The sequence below is a fragment of the Panulirus ornatus genome, chromosome 57, assembly GCF_036320965.1.
Source record: "Panulirus ornatus isolate Po-2019 chromosome 57, ASM3632096v1, whole genome shotgun sequence".
Taxonomy (NCBI): domain Eukaryota; kingdom Metazoa; phylum Arthropoda; class Malacostraca; order Decapoda; family Palinuridae; genus Panulirus; species Panulirus ornatus.
Window position 1 is genome coordinate 29,447,645 of NC_092280.1, and position 17,106 is coordinate 29,464,750.

At 41.6% G+C, this 17,106-nt stretch overlaps 1 protein-coding gene across 4 annotated transcripts in view; it reads left to right on the top strand.

Annotated features, from left to right (window-relative positions):
- The first annotated feature begins 842 nt into the window (after nt 1-842).
- Smurf (SMAD specific E3 ubiquitin protein ligase) overlaps nt 843-17,106 on the top strand; it is a 127,387-nt gene continuing 111,123 nt past the window's right edge. For all 4 annotated transcript variants that reach the window (XM_071694931.1, XM_071694933.1, XM_071694932.1 and 1 more), the window contains exon 1: nt 843-973. In XM_071694931.1, coding sequence (XP_071551032.1) covers nt 919-973 — 55 coding nt within the window. In that variant the 5' untranslated portion in view covers nt 843-918. The remainder of the gene's footprint in view (nt 974-17,106) is intronic.

Here is a 17,106-nt window from a genome sequence, read left to right on the forward strand (position 1 = left end):
TTTTTTTTTTTTTTTTTTTTTGCTTTGTCGCTGTCTCCCGCGATATATATATATATATATATATATATATATATATATATATATATATTTAAATATATATATAAAAAAAGATATATATATATATATTTTTTTTATATATATATTTAAATATATATATATAAAATATATATATATATATATATATATATATATATATATATATATATATATATATATATATATATATATATATATATAAGGCATAAAATATTTTCGCAGTCATATTTGATGGTGATAGCTTTCTTATGAGAGTAGTAATATTGTTTTGTGAAAGATAAACATCTTTTCTCCATTCAATGTTCAATGATGTTCCTATACACGGGATAATTCAGAAAATCAGTCGTGATTAATAAAAACAAAGTTTCAGTAATGGAATACACCTGTAAATATATAAATGCACAAAAAATAGTCAGCATCTACTATGCTGTAACGCAGAATCTCGTCAGTGTACTGGCAGCCAAGTATGAAATAATCACGAGATGCCTTTAACAAGATGATTTCTTTTAATTACTCGGGAAATATTCCATTTCCAGCCGCGTCTGGTATCTCCAGGAACTTTTCTGTATTGCCAACACTACATATTTCCAAGCCGGGGTTTCACTGAGCATCGTTTAGTACCTAGTCCGGTCAGCTTGTCTAACGTAGAAATGAATGAGGTGAATGATTACTTGAAAAAATGCACCTCTTCCGGTGATATCTACACGATACTGGAAAAGTTGTATTAAGTAAGCCAAATATTTGTTGAGCGAGTGTTGGTATCCCTGCGGGAGACGGGGGTAATGTTGTTGTTTGAGTGTTGGCCCGTCAGTGTGTGAGAGAGTCTGTGTGTGGAGGGTGGTTCGTGAAGTGATGGTGGCTATTTCGTAATTAACCTGCAGAATGTCTAATCCAGCGCCGCCCAGGAGAAGTGGGGCGATGAAAATACGTCTCACAAGTAAGTAACAGAGCAGTTGACTTCAATCACAGCTGATACCGTTAATAAGGAAGAACATAATTGCCGTCTCCTTCCCGTGTTCTTGGCTCAGCGGTCACACAAGTCTTGCCCCAAAATGGCTGGGCACTCGTTCCTTCTGTGGATATTCTCATACATCACACATGATCAATTCCGAAATGAAGAACAGGTGAAATATATATTAGAGGGTGTAGAAGAAAGTTTCGGATGCTTCTTAACGAAGTCTGTGCAAGCTCTGGGTTTTGGTAAAGTGGTGATGGTGGAAAGTGCCGTGCCCGCCTGGGGCTACGTGCTAGGGTGGGCATTTTTAGTGGATATGCGCATACGAGAGTATACTTTATGGCCAGATTAACAGTCAGTTGAGGACGGTACTTGGAGCCTTAACGTCCCGCTGAAAGACTGAGAATGGTTCACATTTATCTCGTGTAATTGAGTTTTAACTGTGTAATTGGGCTCTGGCTGACTGATTTAGAGAGATGAAGGACTCTTACTTTTAGTATTTCTTCCCCAGAGACATTATGTTTTAGCTTGCTCTTAAGTAAGACAACTAAGTATAGGCCTGATACTGTAATCTAACACCTACTTTGACCTTTACCGGATGACATTTCAGATTGAGATTTTGTCGATAATCGGCAGAAACGAGTTCCATTCTGGTTATTGGATAGATCTTGTATGTCCTCTCTCATCCCAGGAGTCGGGTGCAGAGGCTGGGTGTTCGTTGTGTATGTTCTTCCTGTAGATTTCCACGAGGCGTATCCTATGCACTTTCCCCCAAGCAGTTGCTGTTACGTAATATGAGGTAGCATGGTTGAACCAGGAATGCGTAGAAAGTAAAGTATTTGAACCAGGATGTACATGTGATCGATCGACTTGTAGCTCTTGTGGGAAAAATCAGATACAAGATTATCCATAGCAAAACTCACTGCATGGTATACATGTAAAGTACTTAGTGTTGGGTAGGCTTCATACATCTTTGATAGATGCTGTGGCATGTTACAGTCGAAGTGCATTATATGTAGTCAGTTTGTCTTCAAACATCATTTTTTTTTTGTACTGCCATGTACAAAATTGTGTATATGGTAATTATACTTGGATTACCGTGTATACATAAGTAAATGGCGGTATATATTATTAGTAAAATACCGTACATTACGTGCTGGTTTACATTACCTTGATATGCTTTCTGAGGCCTCTGCCCATTCTTATATCATAATATGGATTCAGAGGCACCACTCCATCTCCACAGCTCTGTCTAGGATCTTATCTTACCTTTCTTATACCATAAAATGGATTCGTAGGCACTTCTCTGTCCCACAGCTTGATCGAGGACCTTATCTTACCTTTCGTATACCACAAGATGGATTAGGAGGCACCTGTATATCTCCACAGCTCGGTTTAGGACTTATCATACCTTTCGTTATTCCATGAGATGATTTCGGAAGCTCCCCTCCTCCCACGGCTGGATGTGGAACCCAGTTGTGTTGCTCCTCTGCTCATTCAAGCTGTTGGAGGCCACGGCCAGTTGGCCTGCACATCCTGGTATACTACTGCAGATGCTCAATGTAAACATTAATTTGAAGAATACTTCGTAAACCGGAATTATTACAGTTCTGTTTACACATTGTAGTTAGACCAGGATACACTGGTTCACAGATCAAGTAAAATATAGAAGTAAAAAGTAACAAAAACGATGTTAGGGGTCGTCCCCAGTGTACACTATGCAGTATACTTTCTTTACGCCTCACATAGTACCTACATAGTACATTGAAGGCCTATTTTAGCCGCAGTGGACGTCAGCAATATATATATATATATATATATATATATATATATATATATATATATATATATATATATATATATACTGCATAATTCTCCTGTCTTTATCTGTATCGATTAGGAATGTAGGTTACTGTAACTGTCCTCCAGCAGATAACCTCGTCACATACCACCATGCCTATGTTATCTGGCGCACCCGATTCTGAGGTGTACCCAAGGAAAGGTGAAGATGGTACTGAACACCCTCCCACTTTATATATATATATATATATATATATATATATATATATATATATATATATATATATATATATATATATATTCAGTAATACATTAGTGTTATTATTATTACTATTATTGAGTTGACTGCACATCGTACACATATTTAGATGGCATTGCAGTGTATAATAGATGTATCATTCATTTGAGAGTATTTAGCTAATTGGTCGGGCTCCAGGTATTTACCAAGTATCTTAGGTTAAATGCAAAGGACTATTTGGGTGTTGGCTTGCGCAGAGCCAGCATTTCGTTGGCTGTCACGTTTCACTGTGGCCCAGGCAACAAACTTTTTTTTCTACCTTCTTGCTTTCAGTCCACAAACATACAATCTCCTCATACGTAACCTAGGTCAACAAAGGACTCGTTCTTCGTAATTCCTATGTATATTCCAGCGATACGCGCTAAATAGTGTCTTGAGAGTCTGTTTACTGTAGTTTATATTTAGTGATTGCTGGAGGTATTGGTCTACACTCGTCTGTTGAGTCGATTCATTTTTCAGAAAAAAACAGGAGCAGAGAAGGAGGCCAAGTGAGGATATTCCCTCAAGGGTTCAGTCCTCTGTTCTTAACGCTAACGCGGGAAATGGCGAATATGTATGGGGGAAATATATATATATATATATATATATATATATATATATATATATATATATATATATATATACGTATATGTAAGATATACAGCATTATATGTATACACATGAATATGTAAGATGACGTATTTTTGTTGCATGGCCAAGATGTAAAGCGCAGCAGATGGTAACTGTGAGGGAACTTTCCGTGGGTGATAATTCAGAGAGTGAGGGTGGAGAAAGTGTTGAACCTACCCATGGATGACTCTGATGTTGAATGTGAAATGCTATGATAATGTGAAAGTTGAAGAGGCCCTTTTTTTTTTTTTATGTCAAATGCCACACGTTTGATATTTGTGAGTTGCAATCTTCGTTTTCTATCCTTCCTCTCCCCCCCTGCACCTCAAGCACTTCCATACCACTTTGGATATGATGGCCTGGCCTTTGACTTGACCCTGAAAGGTCGGGTCATAGGCCATCGCATCCAAAGGTCGTACTCTCGTGCTAACATAGGTTTCCCTTCCAGCAGCCGGAGCTGGTACCGATATATCTGGTTGATCATAGCAAGAAATGTGTGAGATGATCATAAAAGGCTTTTTAAGACAGAGTTGTGGACAGAAGAACAGAGAATATGAAGAAATAACTGAAAATGAATATCAAATAGTTGGCAAGAGGAAAAACAAGTGAAAGTTTAACCAGAATCACAAAATGTATTAGTTTGAAAACTGAAAAAAAGATTTAGAAAACTTTTGAAAACTATATATATATATATATATATATATATATATATATATATATATATATATATATATATTAAAGCTGTTCTTATAATTTTTGATTTGTAAAATTCTGAAAATGTAGAAAGGTGTACATTGACGGAGATACTTGGTATACCGTATAGCATTTTACTAAAGCACATTGGAGTCATGGCCATCTCTTCTGAACCATGACACTTATAACGTAGTAACCTTTACTGGTAGTTCGTGTTATATGCTTGACTACTAGGATAGTTTCGTTATGATAGATGAATAGCGCTTCATCAAAAGCGTGGAGAGACACAGGATTCCTCTTCTCATGAACCCACAATATAGACGAGTGTGGGAAGGTTCTTGATGGTGGCGTAATTTGGGCAGAGCTGTGTTGGCGGGTAATTATGAACGTTTTGTGACATGTTACAGGGGCGGGGTAGCTGGCGATCCTAGCGGGCCGTAATTTCAAGCGCGACGGAGCGACCCTTTGAGCATGACCGCACGAAACTTTGAAGCACGACGGTACAGCTCTTGAGCACGAGGCTGCGCGACTTCGAGGACGACTGTGCCACCGTCAGGCACGACGGTACTATACTTTTGAGTACGACAGGACGACTTTGAACACGATTTCTACGACCCTTTGACCACAGTACGAGCCTATTGAGTCCTACCTTACGACCGTTTGGGCACGACGTTACGACCTATGGGTTTGATGGCCTGGCCGGCCCAAATGGTCGGCTCAAAGGCCAGACCATCATGCTCAAAGGTCGTACCCGTCGTGCTCAAGGTTGGGTTGTTGTTGGGGGGGGGGGGGTTATGTTTGGGAGTAAGGTGTTGCCATCGTGACATAAACGCATACGATATGCAAGAGATGTGTTGCTTGTACGTTTACCAAACTCCACTTATTTGTCTTCCTGAACCTCGAAGTTTCTTATGCCGCTGAATGTTGTTGTTGTTATAGAGTATCAATAACTCTTGTATTTCAGCCTTGAACACCCAGGTTTTTCATGGTTGTTATGGTGGGGGAGTCAGCCTGGTCGGGAGGAAGGAGATGGTGCGGTTTTATAAACCCTGTTTTTGTTCCCTAGAAAATGTCGTTGTTTTAGCCTCCAGAGAGAGAGAGAGAGAGAGAGAGACGGGGGTACTAAATGTGGATGTATTATAGTGTTAACGTTATGAGTTATGTGTCGGGACGGAGGTCAACTTGAAGGGTCCGCGCGTCGCTTAACATAGCGTAAGTCAGCTAATTTACAGAAACAGCTTGGTGATATATATATATATATATATATATATATATATATATATATATATATATATATATATATATATATGCAAGGATGGTGTACTTTTTGTTGTATACAGTGTAATTGTGGTGTGTAAAGATGCCATCTCCCTGCCCGTTGTTTGCATCCATGTAAAGTGTCGAGTCATACCTAGATGCATATAAACGAGTTTTGTACACGAGGGTCGAGCAGTTACTGGGAGGCTTGGCTGGTTGTGGCGGGCGGGTCGTTGGACGACTGGGGCTCTCGTGGGGTTGTCTGCCTCTCTTATCATCCTAATTGTCAGCGTCAACCATCATCTAACGGCCGCCTGGTGATTCAGCCATTCGTCTCGACTCCTGTGCTTGCTGCTGAATCTTTAGCCAAATTGTTAGAACCAGAGGCAGTTAATTTCTTTTCCTGTTTTAATACTGTATATATATATATATATATATATATATATATATATATATATATAGATAGATAGATAGATAGATAGAGAGATAGATAGAGAGAGAGAGAGAGAGAGAGAGAGAGAGAGAGAGAGAGAGAGAGGTAACATTAGGGAAGTAAGATGCTTGACCGTTAGCACAATCGATCGCGATGGCTGACGCCCTGTGGAGTCTTCTTGGGCGGGTTCCTCTGACCCACTTCGTTCACGTATGGCTGCCCATGCCAGCTAATGACAGCCGGTTTCCTCTGCCAGAGCAAGACGAGGTGCTATGCTGTATGGCTTCGATGAAGACGGTGGGAATAGATAGTTGGATGATGCCGCCGTGATCAGGTTATTTAGGCTCATCTCCACATCCAGTCTTATGTTCTTTGTTCTCACTGGGTGGATGGTCGGTTGGTGAAAACGCTCCAGTGGGCGTGAGAATTCAGCAGATGGAGTAGACCTAATGGGGACTAATAAGATATTGATGTCTTTGGTGTTTTAAGCCATGTTACCACTTGAATCCGTTGAACACCACGGTACGACCCTTGGGTATAAAATGAGGCTGGGCTTTTGACCTAACCCATAACGACCAGTCTACCATACTCAAGGGTCGTACCGTCTTGTTTACCAGGTCAAGGGTGTGTGTAAGATATGGTGACGATCGGCGACAGACTACTGCGTCGGTTCGTCCGGTCATTACTTTAGGAGTTAGGTGGTTAGGCCGACCTTGGGAGATGTGAATTTTCCCCCCTCGGTTGATCAGACAACCTTCAGCAGAGCATGAGCCATGACGCGACGCACCTGCTGGAGAAGGACGCGAACATGTAACCGCCGAAGCGGTCGGATACCCGTGTGCCGCACGGACTTTGGTGGGGTAGTGGCTAGCGTTGCAGGTCACGATTCACATGCGGGTCTATCCGGTTTTGCAGTGTGGGCACGGAAGTCTGCCCCACAGTCACCCCCAGTTATTCGTTATTCCCTCTGGGATGGTAAATTGGTGGGTACCTGGTTTAGGCTAGTGTGCTTATGTATGTATACACATACAAGCATACCTGGTACATAAATACAGGGTTAAGAAACTGGGCAACGCGAGTGTAAAACTCGCTCCCCGCAACACACAAATGGTAGCCATAACTAAGAGATACGTATGTGCAAATCTGAAAACTCGTGGTGAGTCGAGTAATAATAACTGGTCATGATTCAACCTGGTGCCATCAAGAGATTCAGTGTACCATCGTACTATGATTCAGGTCAGTATCAAGAAATGATTCAGTCTTATCAGATGATTGTTTAGAATCAAGTGATTCAAACTCGTATTAAATGGCTCAGCAAAATCAAGTGATTGACTCTCATCATAAAGTGATAGTTTGGTGTCGATTCAAATCTTATATTAACAAGTCTAATATTATGGAGCATAGAATCAATTGATTCAGCCAATAGCAAAGGTTTCCATCTAGTATCAACAAGTGATTCAGCCAGAGTCAGCGTCATGACTCATCCAAGTCACAACAAATTAGTCTAAAATCAGCAAATCGTGATTCAACCTCATTATGAGTCTTGACAGAGCTGGTCAGAAGTGATATCCTTCGTAAGGCTGAGAAAGCCTGGCCACTGTCACTTGAGCACCACGGTACAACCCCTTGGTTATGAAGGCGTGACCTTTTACCTGACCTTTCAGGGTCAGATCAGAGATCACGCCATGAAACCCAACGGCCATACCGGCATGCTCATGGGGTATATATAACGACCCCTGTTGCAGGGTTTCACATTGTGGCCAGATTATTCTGTGTGCTGGCATGCAGACAATATTGACTTCACCGGAGAAACTGTAGTGAACTCCATTTATTCAAGACGATACCATTCATAAAGTTTTTTTTTTCTCCCAGTTACATCTGTGTGCGTGTGTATTCTTGCCGCACTAATCTGCGAGATCCTCGTATCTTCTTCCACTCATAAACACTTTCGAAAGGATCCAGTGGTATGTTGCCGTTTGAATTCCTTTTTGAATTATCTCACGGATGTGTCATGTATCAAACAGTGTAGTCGCACTTAGTGGATAATTTAACCACAATCATTATGTCTAGACTTTTTACCTGTCATATATATTTAAAATGCGCTTTTAGTGTAGCTGGTTTTCGAAGTTTTCTAGAACTAAGAGGCTTTCGTAAGGCACTAAAATGTTTATTCACTAGTGACGCCTACATGGAGGCTTTTAATGAAAATGCCTTGTCACTTACTACCAAGGCGTTGTCATTAATACGAGTTATTCACGGTTACTAATGAGGCGTTGCCAGTCTCTACGTTCCGCGGGTGAAAGTGTAGATTTTCAACACCGTAGTGTCTTCCTCAAACTATGAAACGCATTGCCGCTTGCCCAACATCTCGGGGAGTGAGGTAAGCAGATAGATGACGTTGTAAGACGTGAGTTCTATAAGCTTTTCCCTCAGATACATCACGTGTGTGTGTGTGTGTGTGTGTGAGGTTACAGGCTTTGATTAGAGACAAAAAAAAAAAAAAAAAAGTGAAGGCGCCGGATGATGTCGGCTGATGGAGCCGTTGATTGGGCCATTATTTGTAGAACAAGTCGGACTTGGATGTCTTACTGTTATGAATGCGTATATTGAGGGAAATCCTCAGCCATTATTTGTCACCCCGAACGTAGAAACCTTGCTTACACAGTGCACAGAGTAAGGCGTCTTTTTTTTACCTCTAGAGTTTGTCCGTGGCAAACCGTCATTAACGACCCTGATATCAAGAGCTTCTATGTTGCCCCTTTGTATACAAAGACTCTAAATAGTGTATCCTCGGAAGAGAAACAAACAGATCTGCTGTAGGGCAAGCAGTTCTAAGTGCCACTAGAGATGTACAGCAGACTTCAACAGTATATATATATATATATATATATATATATATATATATATATATATATATATATATATTTTTTTTTTTTTTTTTTTTTCATACTATTCGCCATTTCCCGCGATAGCGAGGTAGCGTTAAGAACAGAGGACTGGGCCTTTGAGGGAATATCCTCACCTGGCCCTCTTCTCTGTTCCTTCTTTTGGAAAATTAAAAAAAAAAAAAACGAGAGGGGAGGATTTCCAGCCCCCCGCTCCCTTCCCTTTTAGTCGCCTTCTACGACACGCAGGGAATACGTGGGAAGTATTCTTTCTCCCCTATCCCCAGGGAAATATATATATATATATATATATATATATATATATATATATATATATATATATATATATATATATATATATATATTTGCATTGTCTTAGCCAGCTTACCTGAGTAGCTGAAACTGAAGGCGTCTGCAGAAAACTGTGCAAATACTGGTACATATTTTAAATATTTCCAAGATGACCGACGGCATATCTCTGGCTGTTATGATTGAACTTATACGAACTATCACATTATGGTCGTCATGGTTGGCACAGTAATGGAATTAAACTTTCACTCGGATTACACACGACTTCCACGTTATACGCAAGTGTGTGTGTGTGTGTGTGTGTGTGTGTGTGTGTGAACTCCAGGCATGCTGACAAAATGTGCGATGAACGCAAAAACATTCGTTGTAAATTCAAAGTAGTGAGACAACACGCCCTGTGCAACCGTCAGGCCTGGTGGTTTATAAGATTGTCTCGTGTCAACGGCAGTAGCGGGTCAGGATGTATGTTACGTTGTAACTCACTGTGTGTAATTGTTTTTATAGTAAACTTTGTTTTAGTTGTGCGAGTGGCGACGAATCAGCCGGATATAGGTAAACCGTAATGCAGATTAGGGTATATCCTAGTCATATCTTGATACATGCTAGTTACTGTACGTCGTGGTACACCGTAGTTATGATAATAGATCTTAATTCATTGTAGGTATAGCAAGTCTTGATATATCGTAAAGTAAGTCTCGTGAGCAGGTTAGTCTTGAGAAGAGCTAGGTTGTGTTACCTTGTGTAAAGCCTTCACATGAGCTTGGCTCGTTGCGTTCAGCAGGGAGAAAGTCCGGTAGTTTCTTCCCCATCACACTTTGTGATTGGTCGCTTGGTTCACCTTCACTTTGTTCTCATTCAGGTAATTTAGCAGGTTTCCACGTATTTATATTTTCTTTTTTAAATTGTATCAGTTATAGATATAACAACTATGATTTAGAAGGAAACCAGTTGAATTTCGATATTTTGTATATATATATATATATATATATATATATATATATATATATATATATATATATATATATATATGATCTGACCTACTTAGAGGAGAGTTGAGAATCACTTTTGATTCTTGGGTGCTTTGTGGAGCAATCAGCTTATTTTTGTACACGTGGCTGGAGACGCTGCAAGGTTACACGGTAACTTCCTTCGACACAAATGATTTTCCTAAACAAGCATTTTATGCTGGGTAAACTTCAAAAAAAATGTCTGCATTGTAACTGGATTACTGTGCAGGAAGTCGTATGTTTACCTTGACATAGATGGCCTTTAAGGTCATGCATTGTATTGTACCGGTAATGCAAACTTAAATTTTTAAACGTATTTGATGCTTCATATATTGTTGTTTTTTCTTGTTTACCGTGTATATAGCGCATTGGCTGATATTAAAACGATCATTTTATATAAATGATAGTTGTGTGAGAAAGCCACGTCGGACTGATCGGTAATTATTTTCTTCCTGTATCGCTGAGCTTTTTTCTATTTTAAACTAAAGCAAGATAACGCAACTGTCAATTAACGACGGTAATATTTGCTGGCTAACATTTCTTTGGGTGCACCGTTTCTGCTCGAGATGTAAAAGGCCAGGCGTGAGCGAACGGAATGGAAACGGGGAAAAAAATGGTTTACTTTTGCGCGGGGAAAATATTGGAACTCTTTGTTCCAGCTTAGAAGTTAGTAAGATGGGGGTGACCTGGTGTAATAATCACGTCCATCCTATGTAGATATGAGAAACAGCTAATTATGTTACGAGAGGAAGGAAGTGAAGTTAGGCAACACGACTAAGGAATAATATTGTTTAAATATCACTTCCTGTTCACCCGGATGTGCATTGATTTACTGGATCTTTTTAGGCTGGGAGCAAGTCTAGCTGGCGAGTGGAGTGTCGGGCAAGGATGGTGTGGATGATATTAGCTTCCTTGTGTGTGTGTTCCGCAAGGAGGGGGAATTTTCTGTGGAGCGTTGTACGTAGTGTTCCATGAGTAGGTTGTAATCTATTGATCACGACCATTTTACCCTTGAACACGACCGTACGTACGGCCCTTGGATTATGATGGTTTGGCGTTTAACTTGAACCTTAAGGTAAGGTCAAAGGCCAAGGCCTATCATACCCATCACGCTCAAGGCGTGATAAAAGGTCGTGCCGTCGACCTCAAGGCTGGTAATGGCGTGCTGAAGGGTCGTTTCGTCATGTTCAAGGCTGGTATTGGGTGTGCTGAAGGGTCGTCCCGTCATGCTCAGGGCTGGTATCGGCGCGTTGAAGGGTCGCAACGTCATGCTCAAGGCTTGAGTGACGAGGAAGTGAATTTCTTGAACGTGGCATCTTTGAGTGTGTATGTATAGACTCTGGGGCCCCCACGGGTCTTGTGATCGCCAGGGTCGGCACAACCCCACGTGCTACCTGAGGTTAGCTTGCACGGGAAGTTGGTCAAATATTTCCCCCGTGACGCGCAAATAGAACTCTCAGAAATGCACATAAATAGAGGGCTGCAGGGGAGGGGCATTGTAGTGGATGTGAATTATTTGTGTTTTCTATTTTAGATATAAACAAATGACGGATTTTTGAGTATCGTAGGACATTTTTATTGTTTACGTTTTGATGTACGATATGCGAGTCATTAAAGAAACGTAATAGGAGGAAGGCTACGTTGTTTTGCGGTGTCATGCAGGGAATTCTAACTATCCGTGATCCTTTTAGGTCATTTTGGGGATCGTCTGCGTTTCAATGTATGAAATTCCTTCCACTAACGAACCCATTATAGGGTGCTTAAGTTGACGACATTCCCTTGCATGGAATACGATTCCCTAGTGCACTCCTAGTGATGGTTTGATCGTGTTAGTTCTGTCGTTGGAAGTAAGAACTTTGTTTGGTGTCAGAGGTATGAAATACGAACACTAAACTTAGGGTAGTAGGTGGGCTTAGAGTTATGTCACACCGGTGGGCCGAAAGTGACGTTGGCTAGGCTTGCTAGGCTACCCCCCCCCCCTACCCCTCTCTCTCTCCTCCCTGGTTGGAGGTGACGGTGGGGGAGGGAGGTAAGGAGTTTTGGAGGGTTGCCAACTCCAGGTGGCGGATTCCTGGCGAACAGCGACACCGCCACACACACACACACACACACACGCGCTGCCTGCACTCGCCCACGTGGCGCCGTCTGCTGGGATTTAGAAGGTCTCTGGCGATATTAATGGCATTTTTTTTCTTACATTTATATATAATTAGAATTGAATCGTTTATTTTTTTAACTGTTTTAGTTTGCCAGTTAGATTTATTTAAAGGGGAGGTGTGCCAGGCGAACGGATTGCGGCTGGGGAAACAGAACTTGGCCTGCACACCTTGCATATATATTTTTTTCCCCTCGTCCTTGTGGTAGAGAGAGAGAGAGAGAGAGAGAGAGAGAGAGAGAGAGAGAGAGAGAGAGAGAGAGAGAGACCTAAAGTGGGGATCTTGGCTCTGTATTTGGTAGTGCTGCTTTAGGTGACTTGCTTGTTGTGTGGTGGTGGTGAAGATGTGTATGTAGCTCCTGTCATCATGCAGGAAAACTCCTTGAGAAGGTCTTCTGCTCTCTCGTAAGACCAACGGCACACATGCACGGAGTCTCTCTCTCTCTCTCTCTCTCTCTCTCTCTCTCTCTCTCTCTCTCTCACGGGACCAATCATACTCCGTTCAGGTTACCTGTAAATTCTACTCAACACTTCATTTTGCATTCAGCGTTTGTCCTCCACTCTCGCTGTTTTAAGTATTTCCTCGTTTCTCTCCTGACTTGGTGGTCATGCTTTGATTTATATTGAAAAGGTTCTTTCTGATTCTGATTTGATAATTATTTATGGATATCATTGTGTATGAGGAGGTGTGCGTTTGATGACCATTAAGTTTTGATTTTTTTTTCCCCAGGCCAACGAGTGGCGGAGCAGAGGTTGAATTAGAATGCCATCGAGGCTGCTTGACATAGAGTCGGGTGGCCCCTTTGCTTCCTGGAGTACTGCGTTAAGTGGTGGGAGAATACATAGAGGGTTCAGTTCTTATCATTTGGTTTATCTCTCGGAATAAATGAGAGTGATCTGACTTTCGATAAGCACGGGTCTGCAAAATGGAATTTCGAGAGGTTAAAAGTAAACGGCTTCTGTTTCTCTCCCAGACGGAGCTGGGTTGGGTGGTGCGGAGGCCTCGGAGTATTATTACATGTACAGTGGGCAAGTTGTTGTTGGTGGATGAGACTGGCAAAACTTCCGTCGAATTTGTTCCGGTATTTACGTTGGCTTTGTAGCATCGTCAGCAATCTTGTTGCAGAGTGGCTTTACCGTGTTTTTTTTTTTTTTTTGTATTATTTGTAATCATGGTAGCTATTGTAGAGTGTTTGGTCTGTGGTTTTGGCAGATTGGAAGAGTAACATGAAAAATGTTCCTTTTTTAGAGTCCATCTGGTTCTCTAATTGGACAGTGCCTGGGAGTGTCGTGAATAATATCACGTAATATGGCAGCCAGTTATCTTACGTAAGAATAATTGAAGCTTCTTGTGTATAATTGTAAACGTATAAGCCTGGTTTGCATGTATGTTCCTTCGTTCGTCTCTGGTTGAATGTAAGGTTTCTTGACCTCTTCACTTTGGTCCGGCCATCATTGTTTGTAGCCGAGGTCATCACACTGTTAAGTCTTGACGGCCTGTAGTCAGCTTGGGTCACGGGGTACACCCTGGTTCACAGGGTACTGCTAGGGGGGGGGGGGGATTAAGCCATCACCTGGAACCATTCACTTGCTCGACTCATGTTTCTGGTCTAGCTCTCCGTTGAAACCTCTTCAGTTCTCTTGTGTTAGTCTCGCCTCTTCGTTCTAGATTGCATGTGTAGAACTTTTGTATTTACAGAATATGTGTCGGGTTGTATGGTTTGTTATATTCCCTTGTATTAGGTCATCTTTGAATTAAGATTGAAGACTTTCTTGTGACCTTTGACCTTACGTTTCAGGGTCTTACCGTTTCCCTAAGGGATTATTAAACCCCAGGAGGACGATGGAACGACCCTTAGGTAAGTAGTCTGGTCTTTGACCTGACATCTAGAGGTCAAAGGCCAGGACACCATACCCAAGGGTCGTACTGTCGTGCTCAAGGGTCGTTCCGTTGTACTCATGAGGTTAAAAAGATAATGTCACTCGTGTCTGTTTACGCCATGTAAATAATAGCAGAAATAACTCCATTGACGAGGTAAGAAAGTAAATAGAAGCTCCCGCTGCTGTGATTTTATTCAGTTTTATTTTCACTGAACGAAAATACCTACACATATACACTGAAAAACTTCATTGTTGAATGACGGTGTGTCATTCATCCGATTGACGGGGTAGCGACTGTAGTAAAATTGAAATTATTGTTAAACACAAGTTAACTGGGTGGTAAATTGAAATGAATTATTATTTATGTAATCGTAACTTTGCTCAGTATTTACATTTACTGTTTGATAGTAGTACTGGTAGTTCGTTGGCCAGTGATTTGATAATAAATGGTTTTGTGGATTGTGTTGTTAACAGTTAGGTTATTATTAATTGATTGATGATAATTATGAGAATGATAACATTGATTACCGGTTTATTGGTCTAACTGAAACCAAAGGCAGTTGGGAATGGCATTATTTCCCCCCAAACGTTAAGGCCCCACACTTCATGTAATGTCTGGGGGAAGAAAAAAAAACATCATACCGTCGTGGCCCAGCGTTGCTGGACGCCGCGACTTTCTTGATCTTTCTTTTCTTTCACAAACGGTAGAACGAATTAGAATCTGTTCCGTGATGGCGGGTTCGCGACCTTTGGAGAATGCGATCGAGGACGGCCATTGGTGCGCTGTGTCCACTGTTTACAAGCCGCCGATTCAAAAATGTTGACTTGCTATAGTATAACAGGCTTCATGTAGACAGCTCTCGCAGTGTTTAAAAAGAGTGAGAATGTGTGTGAATGGTAAACATCAAGGTGAAGTGTTGCACAGTTACAGGAAGCAGTTAATGAAGCGAATGAACGGAATTGATAAAAAGATCATTCGTTATTTATCCGTTAGACTGCTGTTTGTTTGTTGTTTCACGATGTGATTAACATGGGAGGTTATCCGTGTCCATACAGTATAGCAGAAGATGTACCGCAAGAGTTCAGTGTCCCTACGCATACAGATGGCAGATGATCTCCATTGGCTGAGTCATTACAGATTAATTTACTTAAGAGATGGTTCGGCTAAACCGTTCGGCACCATCTTGTTAAACATATACAGACCAGATCGAAACTCTTATCTGAAAAAAAAAATGTTTCTGTTGATACAGTTATATTAGGCCGAAAAAGTGTTAAGTAATCTAACGATAAAACTGATTTCCTCAGTTTTTTCAAGTATTTTAACTTTAGAAAAGTGTTTGTCAAAAAGTGCGTTTTTATAAGTATTACTTACAAAATGAGCTTTAAGAGTTATGGTATTAAAAAGGTGAGTTTAAGTATTGCTAAAAAAAAATGAGCTTCTTTTAAGCGTTGAAACATTAGAAAAGTGAGTTTCTTGAAAGATTTGACATGATAATGATTAATGTCTTGTTTCAATTTTTTTCGGGCAGGTTATTATCTGTTGTGAGATTAAGGATGGTGTATTCATTGTACCGTGATAGGGTCACCGCCCCTCCGCCCATCACAGACCTGTGCAGATGGGGAAAATGAATCAGAATGAGTAAGTCTTCCGGACAAAGAGAGCCTGTTGGCGGGAGAGTGATAAGCCTTATCAGGGCGGCCCTAATGCCTTCCTGTGGTGTGTGTGTGTACGACTGTTTTTACAGCAGATGATTTCGCCATTGACGCGTTTCGCCCGCGCTGCTGACGTTTGCGGGGTTTTAAAACGACCACAGACGCCGTACGTCCGCTCATGGTCGATATGGGACTGCGTCATCGTATATATAGGCTGCTGCTTATTTTTTCTCTTACGATTCTGATCCCTTCTCCTGCTAGTCTGGACGAACTATAAGGGATTTTATTTGTGTTTACGGGTGAGATAGTTATTGATGTGTATGTGGAACGAAGATACAGGTTACGGGTGAGCCAGGCCCTAGCTCGTACATACGCAGGCGGGCGTACGTTCACCCGAGAAACTTGGGGTTGTTTACGGAGAGATTCAAGTGGAGCTCAGATGCCCGGAGACTTGGCAGGGGGTTCGTGCTGATGAAGGATTTGGATCGCCATATTAAAAAAAAAAAAAAGATGAGGTTTTAAATTTGGATGAGGTTGGCAGCCATACCACAGTCAGTATGTTTTGTACGGAAGGTTTCCGGTTGAAGCGGCTGTATTGCAACCAATTTCTCTCTGCCTGCACACAGCTTTCTCACGGGAGAACCAACAGGTGTGTGTGCCATTCCGTATTTTATGGGTGAAAGATGATAGTGGAACGTTAGTTCAAGTTTGTTTCAGACGTAAGGTAGGTGAAAGGTTAAGCTCTGTAGCACAACAGTACGACCTGTAAGCACGACAGTACGACTCATGAGTACGACGATGAGGGCGCTTTAGCACGACGGAACGACCCTTGCAAAGTATGATGACCTGGCCATTATTAACCTGACCCGTCGTCCTCAAGGATGGCACCATCGTACTCAGGGGTTGTGGGGGTGGGGGGGTGGGAAAACATAGTACGACATTAGGGCAGCCGTGTACAACGCTAGGTTGAGCTGTGAGGGTAGACAAGGTGACGTAAGGTAGCGAGACCTCCCTGGCCGTGCTGGTTACGTCGGCTCCCCCGTCATGAACAGTCTGACTGATCAGGGGGAGAACAGCGTGGCTAGATCATACAGTGACCTGTGGGGTGGCAGGGTTGGAACTTACAGATATCGAG